The following is a 24,731-nucleotide window of genomic DNA, read 5'->3' as shown; positions in this document are numbered from 1 at the left end:
CACAATCAGACAGCCAAACATCTCTCGCAAGCACCCGAACATCAACCGCGTGAGGGACAAAGACCCCATGGAACAAAACACCCGGTGCAGACAATCCGCCACAGTGTTCACCGCACCAGGCAGGTAAACGGTAGACAGGGAATCCAGGTCCACCACCGCCCAACAACAAAACCGACGGTAGAGGCAACCGAGGGAGTGAATCCTGCACCCCCCGTGAAGAATCACATAAGACATCACCACCTGATCGTCTGTCCGGACCCGCACAAGGCGACCCCGAAGAAGATCCGAAAAATCCAACAGACATAACAGGACGGGCTACAGCACCATGTAGGTGGAAAACAACACCGACCGAGGCCAAAACCCTAGAGACGGCGAATCCCCCAGAGTAGCACCTCACCCCAGTAGACAGGCACCGGCAGAGAGAACCCGGGAGGGAACAACCAGAAACGGGCAGCCCCCGGACAGATGACCCAAACCAACCACCGCTCCAGGACCACCCGAACCGCCGGGGACACGGGGACCAAAACACCCATAACCATGGAACAGGTGACCCAAGCAACAAAACGCGGGACACCAAGGAATACATGTGAAGGCGAGCCCTTGTAAGGGGCAACAAGGACGCAGACATCAGGCCCTGAACCCGTAACTACAAGCTCACAGGATGAGAAGGCCCCGACAACATGGACTGCACAGCAGACAACAGAGACAGCAGAATAAATCATTCGCTGTAACATTTTCCAAAGAAGGAATTAGTTCTCCTGAACCTGAAACCACCACCAAGGAACCAGGAACAGGACATTCTGGTGAACCAAGCTCCATAGCCACCCACGAGTGAAGTAGCGGAAAGAATACAGGCAAGGAACGGGACAATATGCCAGGCATAAAAAGGTCCTGAGGTTGCCAGGCAACTCTACAAACCAGTCCCCGCCCGACTTTGATTAACATAAAGGCAGCATGAAGATCCGCGCGCATACGCAAATACAGCCCCATATAGACACCGGCAGCAGGAGCCCGAAGGTGCTCACACAGCACCATAGCACAGAACCGGCAGCAGGTAATTAGAGAATGGGAGCCTCCGGCCCCCATAGTAAGCTCACTCGGCCCCGGGAAAATGAACCAAACGCGACCGGGATCCTCCAGCCCCCAGACCAAGCGCACCCACAAGAGTGAAAGTCAGGAAAGATATACACATACAATGGGAGACTCCGGGGCCCAGAGCAAACGCACCAGGCCGCACTACGTTCGCTCAGCAGGACGCGCGGCCGGAACGAAACACACACAAACGGCAGAGCAGGAACCCATGCGCCCTGCACAACGAGTCGAAAAACGACTCCAGCCGCAAATAGACACCACGAAAGTCCACTAAAGCAGGACAAGAGGCGTGTAGGCAGAAGAAGGGGGAAACACAAATTTTAAACAGAAAGAAAGACGCTAATGAAAAACATTAATTAGCAACACAAATAGCACGAAAACTACTTCCCCCAACTTGATACCCAAGGACATAAGGGGCTGCACAAGCAGGACCGCAGCCCCACTCACCTGACCAGCAGGAAACACAGCACTTGGAGAAGTGCAGAAAAAAAGAACAGGTCTTGTTGGTGCTTCTGTGTCCCTTTATGGGATTGGCTGGAGCCACTGGGGGCCATCTTGGAGGAGGGAGAGGGAGACTAGAGCGCTGTTTTTTGCTTGGAGTTCTGTGTGGAGCCGGAGGCTCATGGGTAATTACTGTGGCGAGGAAGACAGGACGAGGAGGTAATACTCAATGCTGTGTAAATTTTCGTCGGAGCATAAGTGAGTGAGTACACGGAGGGAGCGTCTGTTGGAGGTATGGCCGGAGGCTTAGGCATCCAGGGTCAGGCGGCAGGAGGGATCTGCCACTGCTTGGGAGAAACTTCCAAAACTTTAAATCTTCAGATAAAAGTAACAAGAGTAGTGCCCACACCGCCAGCGCTCGCTCCACACTGCGCACGTTAACTTACATACCAAGGAAACTCATGAGACATATTTGTGGGAAAGCAGTGGTGCAGGTTTATTTCGTGCAACAAGTAGCTGATAAGGTGGGTCATCTTACAGGCGATCCAATGCGGCAGCCCCTCGCTGACCCGCATGCCTAAGGAGCCATCTTGCACGGCGAGTCGATGCTCTGAGGGTGCAGTAAATTATCACTTTATTTCGTTCTACTCCCGCCCCCCCTGTCAGGGCGGAGCGATGAGGCACACCCCCGGTCGGTTCAGGCCCCCCGACCGCCCGAAGGACAAACGGGGCGCCGACGATGTTTCCTGGAACCCCCTCGGCTCCAGGTTCTTGGCTCAGGCACCCTTACTGTGCCAGGCAGAGGTATTTAGACTGTATCCCTCTGCCGCAGAGGTACCCCTACTGTCCATCTGCTTCCAGATCGCCCTGTGACTCCGCCACAGCTCTGGAGGAGGCCCCCGTCGATGACAGAGCCCCCCACCCACCTAGCTACTTCACCTCGCTGTTTCGTACCACTTGTACATCCAGGAGGGATATGTTCACCTCCAGTCCAGACAAGTGTACCCAACCTAAGAGCGTTCTTACAAGGCAACAATTTTATAGCCCGCAGGTGGTGCGGCACGTGTAATTAGGGCGCCATCAGGGAAGCATCTCTTAAGTCCCTGTGGAACATTTGCAACGGTATTTCGCCTCCAATTGTACTTTGTTTCTCTTGTAACCTGCCCCTTGTCACTTTTCCCTTCTGAATCCACTGTTAGCTGCCTCATGTACTTGTTTACCTAGTGGCGTTACTTATCCCCGCACATCACATTCGGGATCTATTACCGAGGCACCCTTCACCCTGAACCCACCATTGCTGCTGTAACCCTTTAATTTAAGCCCATCATTCAGATGCTTAAGCCTGATATTGACCATTGCATTTTGGGTGAGTGATTTCGTCTCTCCTCCTTTACTAAGCCTTTAGGTGCACCTCTATCATAGTACCCTTCACCACACCACTATGGAGATGTCTTAGAACGGTTCTTAGGACACGCCCTTAGGTACACAAGCCGCACCTCTGATGGGGATTGCTTAGATACGGTCTTAGGCCACGCCCTTAGTTACAAAAGCCACACCTCTTACAGAGATTCCTTGACGGTTAGTTGTTTTTGTCCGGACATATTATACGGGGGATCGGCAGGTGACTATTAGCATTATTGTATCTGCTGATAATGGCAAACCAGTGATATTTGTCCAAGCAAAGTGGTGGGCTTGTGAAAGACATGTCCAGTGCTGTAATAATCAAGACAGTGAATGTCCTGGCAACTTACTGCAAGATCGTTATTTGAGATTGGTTAGAGCACGCACTAGCAGATGCCCGTAGCCGCCAAATGTCATTCCCAGTTCTCTGTTGGATTGCAGTATTTCACCTCTAATTATACTGTATTTTCCCTTGTAACCGTTGTTTGCCTTTGCTGCTTGCACAAGTGCCACCATCGCCTACCTTACGTTTGTTCTAGGCCTGAGTGTCTAGCACATATTGCAGTATTTTACCTCCAATTGTACTTTGTCTCTCTTGCAACTTGCACACTTATCACTTATCCCTTCTGCAATGCACTGTTGGCTACCTCATGTATTTTGTTTGCTTCACAACTGTCGTTGCATTACCTCATGTAACTTAACGTCTGCTTTTGTACGATTAATCCCTGTCATTTCTTGTACTTATTGTGAAGAGCTCCGCCTTCGGGTGACGTCCGTGCTACATAAAACGCATAAATGAATTAAATAACAAAAAGTTGACCTCGAGCAAATGAAGGACTGCCTCATTCAGGATGACGTGCTTGTCAACCATGCATTGCATAATTGGGGCCTTATTTATGAAGGCCTTGCGCCACCGGTGCGTCACTTTTTCCCATGTTAAAAGTGACGCACCGGCGGCGCAAGGCCTTCATAAATAAGGCCCTTGATTTTTATCGTGAGAGCCAGGAAAGGGGCTGTGCCGCCTGCTAGAGCACTTGGTGTTCAGAATCTTTACTATCATATTTGAATATCTGTGCATAAAACAAATTCCTTCTCTGTAAGGGACGATAGCCAGGTAGCCAGAAGGTGGCGACAGTGAGCTATTACAGTTGTTCATCACGAAGCCTTGTCGGGAATGTATTGCTTCCTTGATGAAACAAGTTCATGGGCGGTTTCGACTGGCGCCCCTAAACGACAGTTTTAATCTGCCATAATTCCAACTTTGTTTGAGCCTGTCTGTGCACTGCTAGTACAACCAGATATATTAGCTAATAATCTGTTACATAACGTATCAATCACTGTGCGCTCCATGTCACCTACCGCACACTCTGCCATGTATGTACCACCAGAGCTCGCTCCTACAAATGGATGCATTCTCAATGTATACATAAACTCGCTCCGACCTAACGATGGAACTGTTTAAATTTAAAACTACAGTAGATGTGTGACGTAGTCAGTAAGGAACTATGCGAAGTAACTTCAAGCAATAAAACTTAATAGATCTGGTGGGTAAGACACGTGGAAAAATATTTTAAAGGGGGAGCAATCCTGCAAGCATAAATCCAAATGTGTCTAACTCACACATGTAATCCTAAAAGGCACTGCAGTATTATGCAGTAAACCACATCACTTCAGGATTGTCCATTTCGGATGTTTTGACATATTAATGCAATATCATCAACTAAACGGGCAGCATTCTGAAATAGCACTCCATCCTTAAAGTATATGTTGCCCTTATTTTAGTCCGGGTCCAATGCCAATGAAAGCATCACAACATCCACCAGGTAACCATTATGACGCAAAGGTGTCTTCATGTTTTAAAGCGAAGTGTATATGACAATTCAGGCTAGCTTGTGTGTCTTCAATCAATCAATCAAGGCATTTATAGAGCGCACTACTTACCCGGAGGGTCTCAAGGCGCTTGGGGGGCGGGGGGTGGGGTGCCGCTACTGCAAGACCTGGCTGTTCGAGCAGTAGCGGCACCCCACCCCCCCCCCAAGCGCCTTGAGACCCTCCGGGTAAGTAGTGCGCTCTATAAATGCCTTGATTGATTGATTGAAGACACACAAGCTAGCCTGAATTGTCATATACACTTCGCTTTAAAACATGAAGACACCTTTGCGTCATAATGGTTACCTGGTGGATGTTGTGATGCTTTCATTGGCATTGGACCCGGACTAAAATAAGGGCAACATATACTTTAAGGATGGAGTGCTATTTCAGAATGCTGCCCGTTTAGTTGATGATATTGCATTAATATGTCAAAACATCCGAAATGGACAATCCTGAAGTGATGTGGTTTACTGCATAATACTGCAGTGCCTTTTAGGATTACATGTGTGAGTTAGACACATTTGGATTTATGCTTGCAGGATTGCTCCCCCTTTAAAATATTTTTCCACGTGTCTTACCCACCAGATCTATTAAGTTTTATTGCTTGAAGTTACTTTGCATAGTTGAACTTCACAACAGATAGATTTTATTGGAAGGGAAGTGTAAAAAAAACGCTGCGATGGTTTAATGTTTCATATCTCACTCTCCATCATGCCGATGAAGGCTGTATCACAGATGTGTGGCTCAGCTTACAAGCCAGGGGAAGATTTTTAATCCCTGTGGCAAACATGCGTGACATATAAACAATGATGCCAGTCCCTTCACTGAGTGGATTACTCAAGGCCACTCAAAATACCCGTTTGGTAAATTATGTTTACTTTGGGGGTACTCTCAATTTCGAATTATGACCTTGTGTCGCACTTGTGAAGTTTAACGCTTCATGACATCGCTGGGCCTGTTGTGGGTGCTGACTGGTCACGCTCCACTTGTTAACCTCAAATTTCAGCAACTTTAGTATCGGATTACAGGCCCCACCTACTAGGATTTTAAACAGTGATATCGTGGCGCAGCAGAATAGAAAGTCAGGGAACCGAACGGACCTGGAATGGTATCTTCCGGGACGTGCGCCCCCAAGATACTTCCAAATACCACTTAGAAACTTACATATGACTCAATATAATTTAGTAATATTACAAGTTACCCAGGAAAACGTACTGTTTGTAAGCTCAGAGTTTGTAAACATAAGCAAGGTTAGGCACATATAAATAAACAACTCTCGAATCTTTAGGCTGTGCTTGAATGAAGTTGTGCCTTCGTGATGGCAGCAACCCGAGGGAAATTCGGAGCTACATAATGTAAACACCTAATGTGCGGTGCCCATGTTACACCTTTGTACCATAGACTAGAGACTTATATGTAAGTTAATATATACTGACACATACATAATAAAGACTAGCATACCTATGCATAGCTGTCGAAGTTTGAGCTAGGTATGTGTGACATAGCCATATATTCGGTCTTTTTACGTGTGACATGTAAATGTCTTATGTCTAGCACTTTTACCAATGCATGTTAGAAAACAAAGACTGAAAAGAGATCACAGTTGTGCCTATCTAGTAGGATAAATGACCCCTTTTGTGGTAAATTAAACCAAGTTATACGTAGGTACTTTAGAATAATGATTAATACAAAACGATACTGGAGTTTCCTTTCAGGGTATCTGCGTTTGTCAGTTGCAAGGGAAAACTCTCAAACTGTGGCGCTTTGCAGACTGCCTAAAGATTCCTAGAAGTCGGCAAGGCAACAATTGACCATAAACATGATCCTATCGAGTGCATTTGTATAGGACTGAAGGAAAGATGGTAAAAGCCGAGAAAGGCATCCAATGGGTAAGTTAAGGAATAAATAAAATCTATACGATAATAGTTTAAAACAGATTCCTACAAGGCATCAATATCCGGGCGCTGCTGATAGTGCATTTCCTTGCATGCAAGCAATAGCTGGGAATGAACAAGCGGCGACGGAAGGAGTGAATTGCTTTGATAACATTAACACGTGCTTTTACCTGCCCCCACCCTAATGGCTTTATTACGACGGCGAAAATTGATTGCGATGGCAGGGGCGCCTATTCTTCTAAGAGCATGGATGATTAATGTGGCGAGGCAAGACGTGCAAGCTAATTGCACCGTTTCTCCCAGCAGGGAGACAAGGGTGCCTGTGGGGTCGTATGAAAAACCAATTAATCATAGGCCCACTGAACAATTGAAAACCTGGTGGATGGTACCTAGTTGCATGTGTAGGAACCAGCGCACTTCTTGCCTGTGCTGCCCACACAATCGCTAGCTTTTCATCTTAAAAGTACTCCAGGTGAACAAATTGAAAGAACCGCCGAGGCGGGAATTGAACCCTGGTCCCAGGCCAGACCTCTTCATCAGGGTCTGCCGTTCTAACCATTGAGCCACACTTCTCCGTCATGAACTGAACGCTTCATCACCGTTGTGCGGTAACTAGGGCTGTTCCACCTAGCAAGGACCCTCCGCCCCATGAAATTCGGCATCCAGAGGGTGTCCGTGAAAAGGCCACACACATATCCAGTGATACTGCATATCCTGCCCAACCCCGAACCTGCGCAACTCAGTGCCCCAAATGAATTACATCCACCTAGGGGAAAACATACAAACGACACATGAATAGCAATCACAGGTTCGTAACAAAAGCATCCAGGACCCCAATAAGGGCACTGCGGCCAATGATCCGGCCGACTAAGTGAGGAGAGAACCTTCGCAAAACCGCGGGCAGTGCCATCCAGTGGCCTAAATGCTTTGCTGCGCCCGTATACACGAACGATCAGTGGTGTAAGGGCTCCTCTGTAAACTTCCTTCACCACGATTCCTGAACATTCTCCTCACCCACATGCTGTCCGTGGATCGCCCCTAATCAAATTACGCACAGGCCTATTAGACTTCGGCCTGCTTCGCCAGGAACGGGAGGTGAACTTGCTTCGCAGCTCCACCCCTCCACTTCCCAATGCCAGCAGGCCACGACAGAGCCCCAACCTCTCCTTAACGCGGGATGCCTGGCCCCACTAATTTGTGCATCATAACTGAGAATCGTTCGGCAGGAGCAGACGTTGGTACATATACACCCATCCTACCCATACCTAAGAATCGCAAAGGGTACCCTGGCACGTGCATCATGTATAGAAATGTCCGCATGGCAATCTGAAACCTTACAGCCGAGCCGCGAAGACTGAATATCCGGGGGGGGGGGGGACCTAACCGCACATTACCCAGCCCTGCTGTACCATCGTAAACAACCCGTGGCCAGGATCACACAAGGAAGTGAGGGGGAAGTATTAGTTAACCCCATTGGAGCGTTGAGATTACCGTAGGTTACTTTAGAAGAATTTGAGCCTAGAGATGTGCATTCACGGTATTACCCTATGACACCCCAAATTCTCCTAAAACTATAGCCCTGGTATCCTAGTGAGATACGAACATAACAGGAAAAACTGTAGCCCTGGTATCCTAGTGAGGTACGAACAGAACAGATACGGCAAACGACGGAAGTAGATGGCAATATTGCGCGACTTCAAGGGGCAGGGGCGCAACTTCAGTGGGCAGGGCGCGTGGCTTCTAGGTGGCTGAGTGCTGGCGGTGTGAGCACTTATGTAATCCTAAAACCATATTCATAGCAACTGGTTCTTCTGCGCGCTCTGACCTCTTCAGGTAATGTACACGCTATATAACCTGCTAGCACGCAACTCGTTCTTATGTACGGCGCTCTTTCTTTTGTACAGCGCTCTGCCATCTTTGGGTATAGTTCGCTCTATATAATCACATTAGATCACTTAATGTGAGACACGGATCGTGTCATAATATGCTCATAGTCTGCTAGCACTCAACTGGTTCTATGTACAGCGCTCAGACATCTTCGGGTAATGTTCGCGCTATATACACTTATCGTGTCCTAATCAGCTCATGATCTGCTAGGACACAACCCACGTGACAAGGACCCGGCAATGGCGGCCAGCTCAAGCCAACAATGGCGGTGGGATCCTACCCAACCCAGGGCTGCCTCGCGGACCTCACTGTCGGGCGCAACGCATCGCCAGCAATAGCGGCGGGATCGGGATCCTACCCCGCCCAGAGCCGCCCTGGTCGACCCACTCAGACCTTCACCCTCCCGAGGTCGCAAACAAAGTTGAACAACACCAAACGTCCACAACATTATATTAAGACCACATGTGAATCCGTGCTGTGCTGCTGCAAATGCCCACCTTTGCTCTGCATTAGAGTGACCTGTGCACTCTGCATGTACCAATGCTGCGTTCATGCGTTCCGTCCACCGGTCACAATGAGATCACCATTCCAGTGATGAGCGCACCGCGTGGCCGGCAAAGGCGGTGGGATCCCACCCCACCCCGTGGCCTAGTCGACTCGCACGGACCTTCACCCTCCTGAGGTCGATAATATCGCTAGCAATGAGTATTACAACAATACACATCTATAGAATTATATGAAGAACCACATGTGAGTTTTGTGGTTTAAATGCACACCTTTGTACTGCATTCGGATGATCTGTGCGCGTTGCATGTAATAATGCCGAGTTCATACGTTCCCGTCCCCTGGTCCCAATGTGATTACTAAACCAGTGATAATCATTTACATTAACGTTTGCATTCGTACTCAACTGTTCACTTGTAGTTCCCTGCATCAGTTTCGTACCTATTGTGGAGCGCTCAGATCCCTTCGGGTAGAGTCAGCTCGAAATCGCGGTAAATCATTCAATACCTATGCTTACTCCCTGCCCCGACTCATCTCAGTGTCTCTGCTTTGGCGCCATACGGAAAGTCTGCACCTTACCCCCGTGTGATGATATCACCGGCCCTTCTTTCTTTAAATACAATTCTGTTCTTGTACACAAAGGGCGGCCGGCTAAAGCAAACGCGCGGCCTGTGATAGCGGCGGGATCCCACCAACCCAGGGCAGCCTCGCAGACTTCACTGACGAGCGCTCGGGAGAAGTGAGAGCCACACTGCTCCCCGCTTTCCGGGGTACGAGGGGACACGAGAGAGCTATTGTTAAGTTGTACAAAATAACTCCTAATTGTCTTACTCCCCACCCCCGCCTGCCGATCCTAACCCCGCTCCGCATAGCCCACGACCAGCAACGACCAGCCCCCCCCCCGTGGTCTATACCACAGGGCCCCATCAACCTGGTCATATCCAGGGACCGGGCCGGGGGGAGGCTATTCGAAGCCACATACCTCAGACCGACGACGTAACACAACGAACAGCTCAGAGCAGCCCAAGGCACCGACGCGGCAGGAAAGACCGAGCAACGTGCTGGGCCCGCTATAAAACCCCCCGGGAACGCCCCCCCACCTAGGAGCGCCCTCACATTGGCCGTTCGCGAGGAGGGGGGGTTGGTGCACTGTAGGCTCCTCTCGCGCGTCGTGTGGTACTAAGACGCTGTCTCGCCCATGCTCCCCTCTGTGTCGCCCGGCCAGCGGCAAAGTTAAGAGCCAGGAACGGGCTGAAAGGGGAGGGGGTGCAGGAGGGATAGAGGAGACTAAAATAGAAGAGAGGCAGAGGAGAATCCATAACACTTAAAACACTTTGGCAATCCGTGCAATAATAGGAAATGCCAACGGAGCGCGCGCCAGCCACAGACTGAATGGAACCCAGTCAAGAAGAGGGTGGGAAGAGAAAAGACAAAAAAAAAGAAGTGTGTGGGAGTGAGACACACACATAACATGAGACTGTGAGAGAGAGAGAGCGAATAAGAAGGAGAGAGAGAGATGGAACATAGAAAAACAAAGGCACCAAGAGACAGATAAGAGTGCCAGAGGGAGAGACAACGACACCAAAAAACAGAGAGAAGAGGACAAAAACAGGGAGTGTAACAAACAGAGACACAGAGAGGTATAGCACAAGACAGGGAAATTAAATAATTGGACAAGATAGAACGGGACAGTTAGGAGGAGAACATTATATGGAGAAAAAAATTAAGATAAAGGAGAGAAAGGGAAAATAGAAGAAGATAGGGAGGGATAGTTTGGATATGGAAAAAGAAGCAAATAGGCGAACGGCAAGGAAAGGGACGTGAAGAAGTACTGGAGCCCGTCCTATGAACGTGTGGAAAGGGAAGAGGTGAGAAGTCTCTGAAAGGGGTCACTACTAGAGAAGCTGGTGTGAAAGGGGTGGGGTGCCTGGGACCTGGAGGGAAGCTCTTGGCTTGGTTCGGCTTCATCTCTTGAATCTTTCCAGGTCCGCTCACTCATTCTGGCACCTGCACTCTCCATTGAGCCATGATTATCAGAGGGCAGAAAGCCATGAAGAGGCTAGTCCACGGAGAGGGGGTAGTGAGACAGGGCTATACAGAGGAGAGGTACAGGGTCACAGAGGGAGGGTGGTTGCAGATAAAGGGAGAGACAGGCTCTTAGACATAGAAAGGAATAGCGAAGAGCCAAGAGAGGGATTCAGAAGTCATTCACGGGTGGCCAGGGGTCGCAGATGTTCTTGCAACCCCTGGCCCCAAAGGAAAGTAACACTTGAACAATAATTATTTATTGTTGCAAGTGGAGCAGACATCAGTAACAAGCATTGACAAAGCCAATAGCTCTTTTCTATGAGAGTTATTTGCTTTGTCGACGTTTTGTAGCCGTGCTGTACAGAAGCAGGAATATTTTGGAAAGTGTCTAAAGCTAATTTCAACAAGCATTGGCATAGCAGTAGAGTGAGGTAAAGTTTAAGTAGTAAGTAGCCAGCCTAACGCTCAGTCTTCCCAAGGTCTGAGTGTGATTGGTAAAGGAACTGCCCACACGGGATGGCTTGCAATATTTCTACGTTTGGGTGATGTAGAATAACTCCGGAGTTCGCTATGTTTTTGGAATTATCCTCTGGGTCTGAACGTGATTTATTCGAACATGTTATTCTGGGTGTAGAGAAGACTTTGATTTGGATTGGTCTGATCAGGACCTATAACCTTTACATGGAGCTCCATTAGTCACAGCTGCACTGAAACATTAACAGCGGCTTGACACAACTAGTTGACACCACAAATTCCAGGGGCAGCACCATACTCGCAAGCCCTATACAGCACACTTACAAACACGCTCATTAACTCACTTACACTCTTTCTCACTTCCATACTCACACTGATTCAGTGCAATGCACTTTCACTCACTTGCCCTCATTCTCAGTCTCACTCGTTCTAAGTCAAAATAGCAGTCACTCACTCTTGTCTCTCTCACTTTCAAGCACACTCATATCTGCGTGCAAACATGGTTTGATAGATTATTTTTGCACTTCATGTAGCTGTCTACCCCGGTTCACCCCAGCTCCTCTCTTGCTAGCGGTGAATGAGTTCTGAAGCCAGGCACATAGCTTTCTCCTCATAGGCCTGCGCGAAGCTTTTGCGCAGGTACTGAGACGAATAGTCCTGCAACTGCATGCATCACTCTGGGTCAGTGAAGCCACCTTTTTAGTGTAAAAATAATGCTGGTGATACTGATGACGACAGACAAAACTCAATGTTCCCTTTTCTCAGAGCAGGTCTCAGTACCAAAAGCTACTGAAAGCAGCAGCTGGCATAAATAAGGGTTTGGGACCCGGCACTCAGTTGGGGAAAAAAACAATGGATTAGGATGCAGCCAAAGTGATTGCCAGTGGATGATATTAATAAATCAAGCATTCCAACCATCATTGCGTCCCAATTACTTTGAGGAAGACAACAGGAAGTACTCCAGAGGTCAGGCTTACATCCTCCCCCACCCGCCCACCGGTTAAAAAATGGTGGGGAGCCACGGACAACTGCAGATTAGAAAAAAAAGAGGTAAACCACATAGGTTCAAACTTGAGTTTATTCATATACAAAATACAATAAATAAATAAATACAATGATAAATACAGATATTTTCAAAACCTTACTAATAGAATGATGTACACATTGAAACTTCAAGAATGCGATGAAGAATATATTAAATAAAGAGTTTTAGTACAGGTGTGCAATATCAAACTCAAGAGATGGGGTAACTCTCTCGAGCCAGGCGAGGTCTCGGCCATCGTGGACTTTGCAGTGATCTATGACTTTGGAATTATCGTCCAAGATGGTAAAGGTTTGTTGCATTTTTATGAAAGGCACCAGCCTTTTCAGGTTCCACTGCATCCCAGGATGACTGTGTTCTGTTGTACAACCCTGTCATTGGGTTGTGGTTCCTTTCTCCTTGCTTCCACTAGAGTCACAGGCACCCTTGCTGTGCCACTAGGTGGCGCTCTCCCCACACAAGTCCATCACAACTTCTCATCCTCCATGCTGAATCCTCCATTGACGTAGGACTGCTGGGAAGGGTCCTCGGAGCTCTTGGGCAGCGTGTGCTCTGTGATGGAACTGGACGAGTATGGCGGCTCCATGGGGGCCTCGGCGAAGGCGCTGGAGACAAGATCGGAGCTGTGCTTCATCTGGACCTGCTTGAACAGCTGGATCACCTGTAATGAAAGACACCGGCGCCGTTACTGAAGAAGCAATGCCATGACTTCACCACCAGGGGGTCTGGACAAAGTATGACTGACTGCAGGTCTCCCCCTCGAAGAGAGCTAGAATGGAATCTTCCACTCTTCCGACAGTGCGTTCAGGCTGTAATCAGAGCTGTGACTGGACGTGAGGGCTGCAGTAATTCAATATCTGTTGATCTAAGAAACTAATGCATATCTGCCAAGGTTTCAGATTGCTATGTGTGACATTTTCATAATGTCAGAGTAATTATGAGTGACATTTTAACGACTTTTTAAATGCTATGAGTAACACTTTCTCACGAGCTCACCTCGGCCATCTATGCACTAGTCCCCTCTCTGAATTTATACCTTCTTGGATATGCTCAACTAGACCCTACTTCAAACACATACTCTTGCCATGACATGACTCCTCTCCTGACATGTTTATGCCCCACAATATCTTCTCTGGGGCTTCCACATTTTACTCTATCAGCAGCATTGTGTGTGGCATCAAACTGAAGTGAGAAATGTCCTTAAATATGGCCCCTGAGAGTCCAATCTTCAGGTTTGCTTCCTCCCTAGATATTCAAACATCCTTCTTGTGGTGGCACTCCTGTAACTCCACATGCAAACCTCTGCCCTGGACATCCAACATCCTAGGCTCCACACACACTCTCTCTCTCTCTTTCTCTCTATGTCTCTTTGTCTCTCTCTGTCTCTCTCTCTCTGTGTCTCTGTGTCTCTCTCTCTGTCTCTGTCTCTCTCTCTCTCTCTGCTCTCTCTCTCTCTCGCTCACTCTGTCTGTCTGTTTCTCTCTCGCTCTCTCTCTCTCTTTCTCTGAAATCTAATGCTCTCCTTTCCACTCTCTATTCCCAATGTCCAAGAGCACGTGATCAGTTGCCTTCCTTGTATTTGCCACTGGATGACACTACACACACACATGCTCACAAAGGGACAAACAAACACACAACCAGACACAGAGGCTCACAGATGCACAGCACACACAAACACACACACTCTACTTACGTGGGATTTGGGCACCGTTCCTATCCGGAAGAACCCGATGGTCCCACTGTCGATCTTGGTGCAGTTGACGATGGTGGAGGCGATGTTCTCTGGAGAAGGCCCATTGCAGAGGACTCCGTCCACCTGAGGAGCAAAGCCACACGTGAGATCACCGCCCACAGACTCCCATCACACAGGCAGCTGCGGGGCTTCCACGGATACTAAAATAATTATAATCCTCTATTTGTAAAGAGCACAGCTACCCGTAGGATTCCCAGTGCTGGAGGCCGTCAGGAAGATTAAGCAAGCTATTGCCCAGAGTCACATAGTGCAGGGCAGACCCCTGCCGCCGGTGCCGGGGATCGAACCGTGATCCCCAGTGTCTGGCGCCAGTCGCCCTGACCGCTGCGCCACACCTCTTCCACAACAATGGCATCCTTATCTTCATTTCAGGGTCTGGTTGGACCTCCTTCTCACCAAAGACCATGTGGGCACCTCAACAGGGAGCTCTCTACTCTACTGAATAATCCTGTTGTATCATCATCCAGTCATTACTCTCTGGAGTGTTTAAGAATAACACAAACATTATTAAATGTGAGGTCACCATCTCCCCTAACGACCAGGATTCCTCCACTGCAGAGGCCTCACTTTCACTGCAGTATGAGTGACATCACACAACACCTTCACTTATATCCACCATCTTTCGTTCCTACAAATATTGGTCACAACTGCCCGAGGCTTTGCATGGACAACAATCCACTCTGATCCTCTCTGGATACAGCCTGCATCTTCACCATCCTGCTCCAGGGTCAGAACTGATGCTCCAGTACTTTAAATAAGCATTGGCCAATCCTGGAGCCCTCAGGATACAGCATGGTTATTCATCATCCTGTTGTGGGGATCACCTACGGGCAAAGTGCACCACTTAACCCTTCTCCACTAGGGCTCCCCTCCACGCATCCCAGTCATCTTCATCATCCTAATCAGAGGACCACCCTCAGATACTGTGAGCATCCTACTCACCCTGTTGTGGGTATCCCCCACACATGCGCACCCTTCAACATCCTACTCTGGGATTCCCCACACATGCTGCACACACCTTCAACATCCTACGCTGGGATTCCCCACACATGCTGCGCACACCTTCAACATCCTACTCTGGGATCCCCCACACATGCGCACCTTTCAACATCCTACTCTGGGATTCCCCACACATGCTGAACACACCTTCAACATCCTACTCTGGGATTCCCCACACATGCTGCGCACACCTTCAACATCCTACTCTGGGATCCCCCACACATGCTGTGCACACCTTCAACATCCCACTCTGGGATCCCCCACACATGCTGCGCACACCTTCAACATCCTACTCTGGGATCCCCCACAAATGCTGCACACACCTTCAACATCCTACCCTGGGATCCCCCAAATATGCTGTTCATACGTTCAACATCCTACTCTGGGATTCCCCACACATGCTGCGCACACCCTCAACATACTACTCTGGGATCCCCCGCACATGATGCACACACCTTCAACATCCTACCCAGGGATCCCCCACACATGCTGCAAACACCTTCAACATCCTACTCTGGGATCCTCCACACATGCAGCGCACACCTTCAACATCCTACTCTGGGATCCCCCACACATGCTGCGCACACCTTCAACATCCTACTCTGGGATCCCCCACACATGCGGCGCACACCTTTAACATCCTACTCTGGGATCCCCCACACATGCTGCGCACACCTTCAACATCCTACTCTGGAATCCCCCACACATGTTGTGCACATCTTCAACATCCTACTCTGGGATCTTCCCTAGATATAGGAGAGGGACCATCACATCTTTTTGAAATGCTTTGCAGTCAGTAAACTAAGTTCTCAACGGTCAGCTAGTCCCATGGAGCAATTTTAAACTTTATCCAGACTTTATCCAGTGTATATTTGGCAAAAAAAACCTACCAAATATTAGTAACTAAATCAGATCTATCTAGAAAAACCTACTTTCATCAGGATAATTGACAGTGCACATGGGCTATCCCTGGTAAATGTTGTCTGTTCAATGCAGGCCATGCAGAAGACTCCTTGGTCTATCAGGACTCTGGGCTCTGAACAGTGTCCTCAGATACACCTCTTGTGCTTGTAATGGTACTTACCTTGTCTCCCATCTTGGCGTACACTTGGTTGTGGTGAGTGGTATCAGCTTCTCCGCTCGGATTGGCTGATGAGACCACAATGGGCCCAACCTGGTGAGACACAAAGAAACAGAGTAGGAGATTCAACTCACTTTCATTGGGCACAAAGCAGTGTCCCCCTTCACCCTCCCCAGATATAGAGAGATGTGTTTACATATCTTTCATGTGTACTGGTGAAACCCACCCATGCTCGAGCAGGACTAGCAGCTCAGTGCCACTCATGCCCGGCAAAGGGTGCAGCAGACTGGCAGCCATGCTCATCACTGGTGGCAGAACAGTGCCAGCCATGCCCGGGCAGCACTGGCATCCCGCTACTATCGGACAACTCACCAGGTCAATCAGGGATGTGGTCACAGAACAATCCGGGATCCTGATGGCGATGCTCTCTGCGGTGCCAATGTACTTAGCGGAGTCCTCCAGTCCGAAGCACTGCAGCCACTCGCCTGTGGGTTCAAGAAGACAGAAAGGTGTGAGCAGGGCTTATTTTGGGCAGGTGTCTGCCATTGAAAGGCACCAGCACTCATGTTTGGGGACCACAGTTTTTTTATTTCATCATCACACCTGGACCTCAGAGCAAGAGGACAAAGGCAGAAAAGAGAGAAATAAGGAAGAAGTGAAAGAAAGGAAAACAGTGACAATGAAAGCAAGGATGAAGAAAGTTCAAAATGAGATAAAGAGACAAGAAGTGCAGGACTGTGGAAGAAAGAGGCATGAGGAGGAACAAGGTCAGACAGCCTTGGTATTTGCTAAACCCTACCATTCAGGAAAGCAATGGGCCCCTCCACTTAAAAACTAACCACTGATGTGAGTCCTGCATGATGGAGAAATACACAAAAAACACTGGTAAAGTGAGGGGGTACCCTTGGAAATACCCCAATCCCATGCAGTCACTGTGAGTGACTACGCACCAGTCGAACGTGGCCCTCTCCTGCGCGCTCACAAGAGCGCCCTCACTTCCCAAGCCACAGGAGGATCCTATGGTGTGCACTAAACTCACAACGTGCCCTGCTGCTGTTCAGCTCATCCCTGGAAGCCAATATTCAACGAGGCCATGACTCGAAGCCTCTGTATTACCAGCCATCAAACTACACAGGTGCTCGCACTATAGGTAGGAAGGGTCAGATGATGAACTAACATCTCCTTATAGGCAAAAAGCATGCAAAGGACAATATTCACCCTGTAGACGGGGCTCTGATAATGGAGAGGATCCCTATTGGGATATGTCAGGCCATGTAAAGATGTCACCTTATAGGTGTGGGTCAGATGATGAAGAGAAACTTCCATCTATACAAGATACAAACAGCAAAGTGTGCACATCCACACAGGCGGGGTCTGGTGATGGAAAGGTTCACTCCCTGTAGAGAAAGATACAGGTCAGTGAGAGGACAGTGTTCATCCTATGAATGGGGTCAGATAATGGAGAGGTTCACTCCCTGTAGAGAAAGATACAGGTCAGTGAGTGGGCGGTGCTCTTCCTATGGGTGGGGTCAGACAATGGAGAGGCTCAGACCCTGTAGAGAAAGATACAGGTCGTGAACGGATAGTGCTCATCCTATGAGTAGGGTCAGATAATGGAGAGGCTCAGACCCTGTAGAGAAAGATACAGGTCAGTGAGCGGGCAGTGCTCATCCTATGAGTGGGGGCAGATAATGGAGAGGCTCAGACCCTGTAGAGAAAGATACAGGTCAGCTAGTGGACACTGTTCATCCTATGAGTAGGGTCAGATAATGGAGAGAGGCTCAGACCCTGTGGAGAAAGATACAGGTCAGTGAGTGGGCGGTGCTCTTCCTATGGGTGGGGTCAGACAATGGAGAGGCTCAGACCCTGTAGAGAAAGATACAGGTCGTGAACGGACAGTGCTCATCCTATGAGTGGGGTCAGATAATGGAGAGAGGCTCAGACCCTGTAGTGAAAATTACAGGTCAGTGAGCGGGCAGTGCTCATCCTATGGGTGGGGGCAGATAATGGAGAGGCTCAGACCCTGTAGAGAAGGATACAGGTCAGTGAGAGGACAGTGCTCATCCTATAGGTGGGGTCAGATAATGGAGAGGGTCAGACCCTGTAGAGAAGGATACAGGTCAGTGAGAGGACAGTGCTCATCCTATAGGTGGGGTCAGATAATGAAGAGGGTCAGACCCTGTAGAGAAGGATACAGGTCAGTGAACGGACAGTGTTCATCCTATGGGTGGGGGCAGATAATGGAGAGGCTCAGACCCTGTAGAGAAGGATACAGGTCAGTGAGCGAGCAGTGCTCATCCTATGAGTGGGGCAGATAATGGAGAGGGTCAGACCCTGTAGAGAAGGATACAGGTCAGCGAGCGGGCAGTGCTCATCCTATGGGTGGGGTCAGATAATGGAGAGGCTCAGACCCTGTAGAGAAGGATACAGGTCAGCGAGCGGGCAGTGCTCATCCTATGGGTGGGGTCAGATAATGGAGAGGCTCAGACCCTGTAGAGAAGGATACAGGTCAGTGAGCGGACAGGGTTCATCCTATGGGTGAGGGCAGATAATGGAGAGGGTCAGACCCTGTAGAGAAGGATACAGGTCAGTGAGCGGGCAGTGCTCATCCTCTGCAGTTATGGACCAGAATATTTACAGGAGCGCCCAAGATCCAAATAATCACTAAAGATCCTCCTTAGACTCACAGAGCAGGCAGTATGTTGGTGCTTGTCCTATATACATGGATCAGGTAATGTAGGGGCCTCCTCCCTATAGACATGTGAAGGATAAAGCACAGGTGTTGGCAGGACAGGCGACTCTAATGTAACGGGTCAGATCACACTCGGAATTTGTGGTGAATGTTTGCAACAGGAGCGGAAAAGAAACAGTACACGAGGGAACATGGAAACAATCCTACATGGAAGCTGAAGAGCATGTATGGTCTGTGTGTACTCATGAAGCATTGAAGCCTGGGGTGGGTGGGACTGGGTCCTAGTCTGCAGTCACAATTAATGTGTGTGGTAGGTTTGTATCCAGATGATGGGTGTTACTTTTCTCATCTTTCCCCCTTGTTTGTGGTCATGAACTGGGATCTGCTGGTCTTCATGTGCTCTCAGATACAGACCCCCTGCTCACCTCTTGGTATGACCAGGCTCATCTGCGAAGGCCAGGCCGCCTGCATGAACTCCCAGAGCAGAGGGCTGAACAGGTGTCTAGCCGGCTCCAGCTGCTTCAAGGTCGAGATCCAGATGGACATGGGGGCGTCCTTGGGCTTCAGCTTTGTCCTGGAAGGAAACAAGACAGAGGTCAACTGAGTGAAGGGAAGAGATCCGTCTCACTGGGATTGGAGGATCCAGAGTTGAGATTCTGGCCAATCTTAGACCACCAGCAGGGACATGATGATGGAAAAAGGAGCATTTAGGATGAGATCTACTCTCCATCTTAAGACTGAACGATTTATACAGTCATATAGAGCAAGACACTGGTCCTTTTCACTTGTCACAAAATGAATCCTGGTTTTAGGGGTTTTTCACATGCCCCAAAAGGTGCAGAAAGAGGGATAGTACTGCTGGTCTGTTCTCAGTTTTATAAGGACGTTTGGTTTCTTCTTTACAGAAGTGTCTAAGGTTACTTGTTTGTTGTTGCTTCTTTTCCAGGGGTTCTCTGCTCTTGGTATATTGTTGTTTCTTTCTCGGGTTTCCTCAATGTAATTGGTGTTTGGCTATTTCATTCTGTGGTTCTCATTGTTATAAGAATTCATCAATCTAAAATATTCACTATTGATTGAAAATAAGGGCTGTGAAGATAACACTCACCTGTACACCTTCTCCACGGCCGCTGGCCGGTTACAGGCTCCCACCACCGCATACACCGTGTCTGTGGGGACACCACAGATTCCTCCATCCTTCATGATTTCTGCAACAGAAGAGCAAGAACCCCATGATTATAGGTAAGGCTCCCTGTTTTCCGTTATTACTGATTTTTGCAGATAAATGCGGACAGAAAACATTTATTTTTTTGCATGTATTTATTTATTTTTAAAAAAAAGGATTTTCCCTCAGAATCTCCTTACCTGCGATCTGCTTGACGGATGTGGCCCTCCTGGCAGGAAGGTGGGGGCACTTGGAGGCTCCACCCCCAAGCCCCTGGAGCTGCAGAAGTGGGCGGCCCATGGGCAGCTGGGGTTCTTCAAAGGTGTTACTGACCAGCCCAGCCAGGAAGCAGTAGAAGCTGACCAGGCCAAAGATGATGGTGACAGCAATGTCATACCCAACTGGGAGGGCTGCGACGGCGTCCAATAGAAAACTGATGAGGATGAGTTCAAAGGTGAGGCAATACAGGAACCAGGCTTTGCTTAGGAACAGCGTGCAGAAAATAATGAACCCATTCAAGAGCATGAAGCAGATGATGCCCACAGCCACGTGGAAGCCCCTCGTGGAGCCGTAGAGGCCACCGTACCTGGTGAGACCCCAGATGATCCACATAACTCCATAAAGAATAAAGGTGCTGCTCTCAAGGGTCTTACCACGCGAGAAGGCCACAGAGCCACAGACACATTTCAGAAGCCCTCCAGCTACCACCACCCACGGTAGGACGACAGTGGCACGTGCGTCTGTGGGGTCCACAGACATAGTGATTGCAAAGGCGGCCAAAATGCTGCCTGCGTGGCCAAGCACCTCTCCATCCGCATACTTAGAATAGCCGAGGTAAGGAACATGCAGGTCTTTTTCTTGACGTAACTTGAAAATGCTAATAGGTGTGAACAGGCTCTTAGCAATCCCCTCCCCTGTTGGAATCTTGGTGGCCGCTTTCATGTTGTAAAGTTTAATGAGTGTCATAAGTGCTGAAGCCACGTAGATAGCCACATTCACTCCTTGTGATCCACCATGGAAGAAACCAATGGGACGTGACGCTAAAGCGATGCAATAGGTCACATAAAACAACGGATACAGCCCATCCACTAGGCTCCTACCAGCCATGAATACAGCCAAGACCATGAACAGGAGCAGAAAGACCACCAGTAGTGGGACAGGGAAAATGGGTTCAGTGGCCTGCCAGAACTGGTAGAGCAAGGAATACCCTTCAGCGAACCGCAGGATAGAGGTGAAGCCAAAGAAGGTGGCCGCCAGGGTATCCAAGCATCGATAGGACAGGATGCAGACCCCAATCTGGAAGACCCCCGCCATCCAAAGCCAAGGCACCTGCCCCACAAAGAGACTGGTGGTCACTCCCAGGACCCTGCATCCAAAGACGCTGGCGGACACCATATTCAAGATCAGCCCAATGATGACCAGGTCGTTGCTGCTGGCGGTCATGGGTGACCCTTGGGGGATGGTTTTAGCCGTAGCCAGATCTGTGCCAGGGAGGGTGACCAACTTCCCAGTAAGTATATAGAGGAGCCTCCCTCCACCAAAGTACGCCCCAACGAGACAGACAATGAGGTGGTTAGAAGCCACCGCCGAGGCACCAAAGCTACTGTCATAGTATGTGGCGGTTTCATGGGCAGCGGAGAGCGAGATGGCCAACGCCATCATGGCGAGGGCAGCCTCCTTCTGAAGAATGGCCACCAGACTGATGATGAGCAGTCCCAGGGTGAAGGCTGCAAGACCAGGGACCATGGCATTACGAAGATCAAGGGACCCGCTGAGGACCCCCTGCCCGTCCATGATATGGATCACTCCCTTAGAGCACCATAGCGCTGAGACCGTCAGGCAGAAGGACGCAAACAAGGGGACAGGACCACGGCTCCTGCGGACTCCTGCGGGAGAGAAGAAGGGAGAAGTAAATATAGGAAGGAAGAAAATTAGAGACACAAGTAGGTGACAATGTAGAGATGGAAAAGAGAGTGAAAGATTTGAAAGGAAGAAGTTAGTATAGGAAAGATGGAATTAAAGAGAAAGAAAGCTGAATGGAGGGATCATTAGAGGAATGAAAGAGATTGGGTGAGATGAGACTGAGAAAGAGAGATGGGAGACATAAATGTAAGTAAAAAAGGGAACTAGACAGTGAAACAAGAGACAAAGTGCTAATAAGAGGATTGAGACGCGAAAATAAGAAAGGAGGTAGGAAAAGAGAGAGGTAAATATAGGAAGAAAGAAAATTAGACAAACAAAAGGGAGAGGATGGGAAAAGAGAAATGAGGAGTGATGAAGAGAAAGAGGAGTAACAAAGAGAGGAGAGAAAGATAGAAGGGAAAAGTAAATACAAAATAAAGAAAACTATACAATGAAAAGTGTGGCAAAGGAATAAAAAGAGGGACGGCAGAAAGGAGAGAGAGAGTGACAAGCAGAGAGACTGAGTAAATGAAAAATAAATTTAAGGAAGCGGGTAGTGTGAGGACTGAGATAAAGATAGTAGATGGAGACAGGAAGAGAGACAGAAGGGAGAAGTGACTAAACAGGGAAAAGAAAATCATTGAAAGAAAGGAATGATAAAAGTAGTGGAAGTAAGAAAAACAAAGAGTAAAATGATGATTCGAGGGAGGAAGAAGAGGGGGAAACAAGATCGAGAAATGGAACAAGAAAATGCGTCAGATCAGCATCAGTGTAACTTCCTGCCTTCCCTGTCCGATAGTTCTCCCCAGTTCTGCAAACTCTCAGCCCTGAGCCGGGGTCAGGCTTTATTGATTCCTGGACCGCACTTTATTTACCCACCATTGACCCACAGAACCGGCACCAGGCTTTTCGACAGGTTTACTTTCCTGTCATTATACGAAAGAAGGGGTCTCTTCTCACTCATAACCCCGAGGCCCTCCCACAGGGTGGGCGAGGGAAGACTTCCTCTCTGGGCATCTCCACCTAGCATTAGTTTTTCAAGCACTAAATTTCCATATTAAGTTGTCAAAAAGGCGCATTGAAGCAATCATGATATATTTAGGCACTGTGTCGCTCTAAGTCTCAGCCGTGTGCCCCCCTCCCTACTCCCCCTGAAACCCACGAATGTGATCTCACCTGTATATCCCAGCAGAGCTGCCAATATGACCAGCAGGACCCCCAGGGGTGTACTGGGGATGAGGGGCGTGGCTCTGGAGGAGCTGTATGACGTCACTGCCAGCAGGAGGGAGCCTGGAAGAACAGCAAAGACAGCCATGATGCAAAGATAAACAAAACACACGCCTGCCAGGGTCCCTCTTTAGGAGGGAGTCTTGAAACAGAACAGAGACAGGCATGAAATGATAACTTACACTCACACCAGCCTCTCTCCCATCTTGGGAGGAGCCCGGATACACAGCAAAGACATCCGTGACACAAACACACTCCTGTTCCTTTCAGATCTCCGCAGCACGCGCCTTAACCCAGAAAACACCTGTTCACTTTATTATTCCAATATTCAATAATGATTGGTTACAGGTGAGGGACTGGGTTAAAGCGCCTACATGGCTGTATTCAAACATGAGCTGAGCTATAGGGACCCAAGACTTCCTGAGAGGCTTCTGCTCCGAAGGCCGGTGGAGCTGAAACAGTCAGTCGCACTGAGTTGTGAAGATAGCATGTCACTGACTCTCGCCAGCTCTACCGGCTCCTGGCCCTAACCCATCCTAAACCATTCTCTTAGGCCTCAGAAAACAACTCAAGACTTACATGATTCCCCGACACCTCATCTAAACAGAGCCACAGGACTCTCCATTCACAAAGCGCTTGCCTGCCTCAATCGGATCCTAGCGCTATATAAAGGCATCAAACCTGACGTAAATGGCAGTATGGGTCCTACCTGCAGAGATGGACAAGATCCCAATGGAATAGTGAAGGGGCTCTGGGGCTTTCCCTGGATCCGGCATCCTGCGGCCGGAGTCAATCTGGATTGAGTCTGAAGTATGGGCCGAATCCGAGTGAGTCCGTAGTATGGGGTTGAACCGGGAGTGAATCCGGAGTGAGTCCGGAGCGTGGGTGAATCTGGAGCCCGTCAGGCTGGGGGAGCTGGAGTGCGCCCGGGTCAGTCACCGCTAGTGTCTCACTCCACACCCGGCCCAGCCGCTCTTTATCTGCAGTGTCCACTAGGGGGCGTGTCTAGTCGATGTCACTCAAGGGGCAATGGGATTTCCCCAAAGTGCAGCGCCTTGTTTCCTGCCCCCCCCCCCCTCCCTCCCTGCTGGGTGCGACGCATGAAGGGGAGTTTCACAGCAGCAGGGGTCACACCTCACAAACAGAACAGTGTCCAGGACAGGCAGGGACAACTTTCCAGAGGGCAGAGACGGGGCAGAGAGGGAGAAGGTGCTCGTGATTTTCCCGGAAAAGACATCGGTTTAAAGAGGAAAGAAATGCATCTCTCCCGAGAGAATAT

At 49.0% G+C, this 24,731-nt stretch overlaps 1 protein-coding gene across 1 annotated transcript; it reads right to left on the bottom strand.

The window, feature by feature from the left end:
* Nucleotides 1-13,102: 13,102 nt before the first annotated feature.
* Nucleotides 13,103-24,228, bottom strand: LOC147689201 (uncharacterized). Its single transcript, XM_086939890.1, has 9 exons — nucleotides 24,162-24,228; nucleotides 23,402-23,515; nucleotides 20,524-22,209; nucleotides 20,267-20,366; nucleotides 19,587-19,735; nucleotides 16,842-16,954; nucleotides 16,473-16,562; nucleotides 14,330-14,452; nucleotides 13,103-13,297 (listed from the first exon to the last, which is right to left on the bottom strand). Exons 1-9 carry the CDS (start codon nucleotides 24,226-24,228, stop codon nucleotides 13,103-13,105), a joined length of 2,637 nt encoding a protein of 878 aa, XP_086796016.1.
* Between the last annotated feature and the right edge of the window lie 503 nt (nucleotides 24,229-24,731).

This window comes from Lissotriton vulgaris, chromosome 10, assembly GCF_964263255.1.
Source record: "Lissotriton vulgaris chromosome 10, aLisVul1.2, whole genome shotgun sequence".
In the NCBI taxonomy this organism is placed as follows: domain Eukaryota; kingdom Metazoa; phylum Chordata; class Amphibia; order Caudata; family Salamandridae; genus Lissotriton; species Lissotriton vulgaris.
This window is presented reverse-complemented; position numbering and strand designations above follow the sequence as displayed.

What these genes read in the sequence shown, in the direction of transcription:
- LOC147689201 (XM_086939890.1), bottom strand. Translation starts at nt 24,228, where the DNA reads ATGCCGGATCCAGGGAAAGCCCCAGAGCCCCTTCACTATTCCATTGGG. An exon ending in GATCTTGTCCATCTCTGCAG is followed by an intron (nt 23,516 to 24,161) that starts GTAGGACCCATA and finishes CTGTTCTTCCAG; the next exon opens with GCTCCCTCCTGCTGGCAGTG. An exon ending in GAACGGTGCCCAAATCCCAC is followed by an intron (nt 13,298 to 14,329) that starts GTAAGTAGAGTG and finishes CTTTCATTACAG; the next exon opens with GTGATCCAGCTGTTCAAGCA.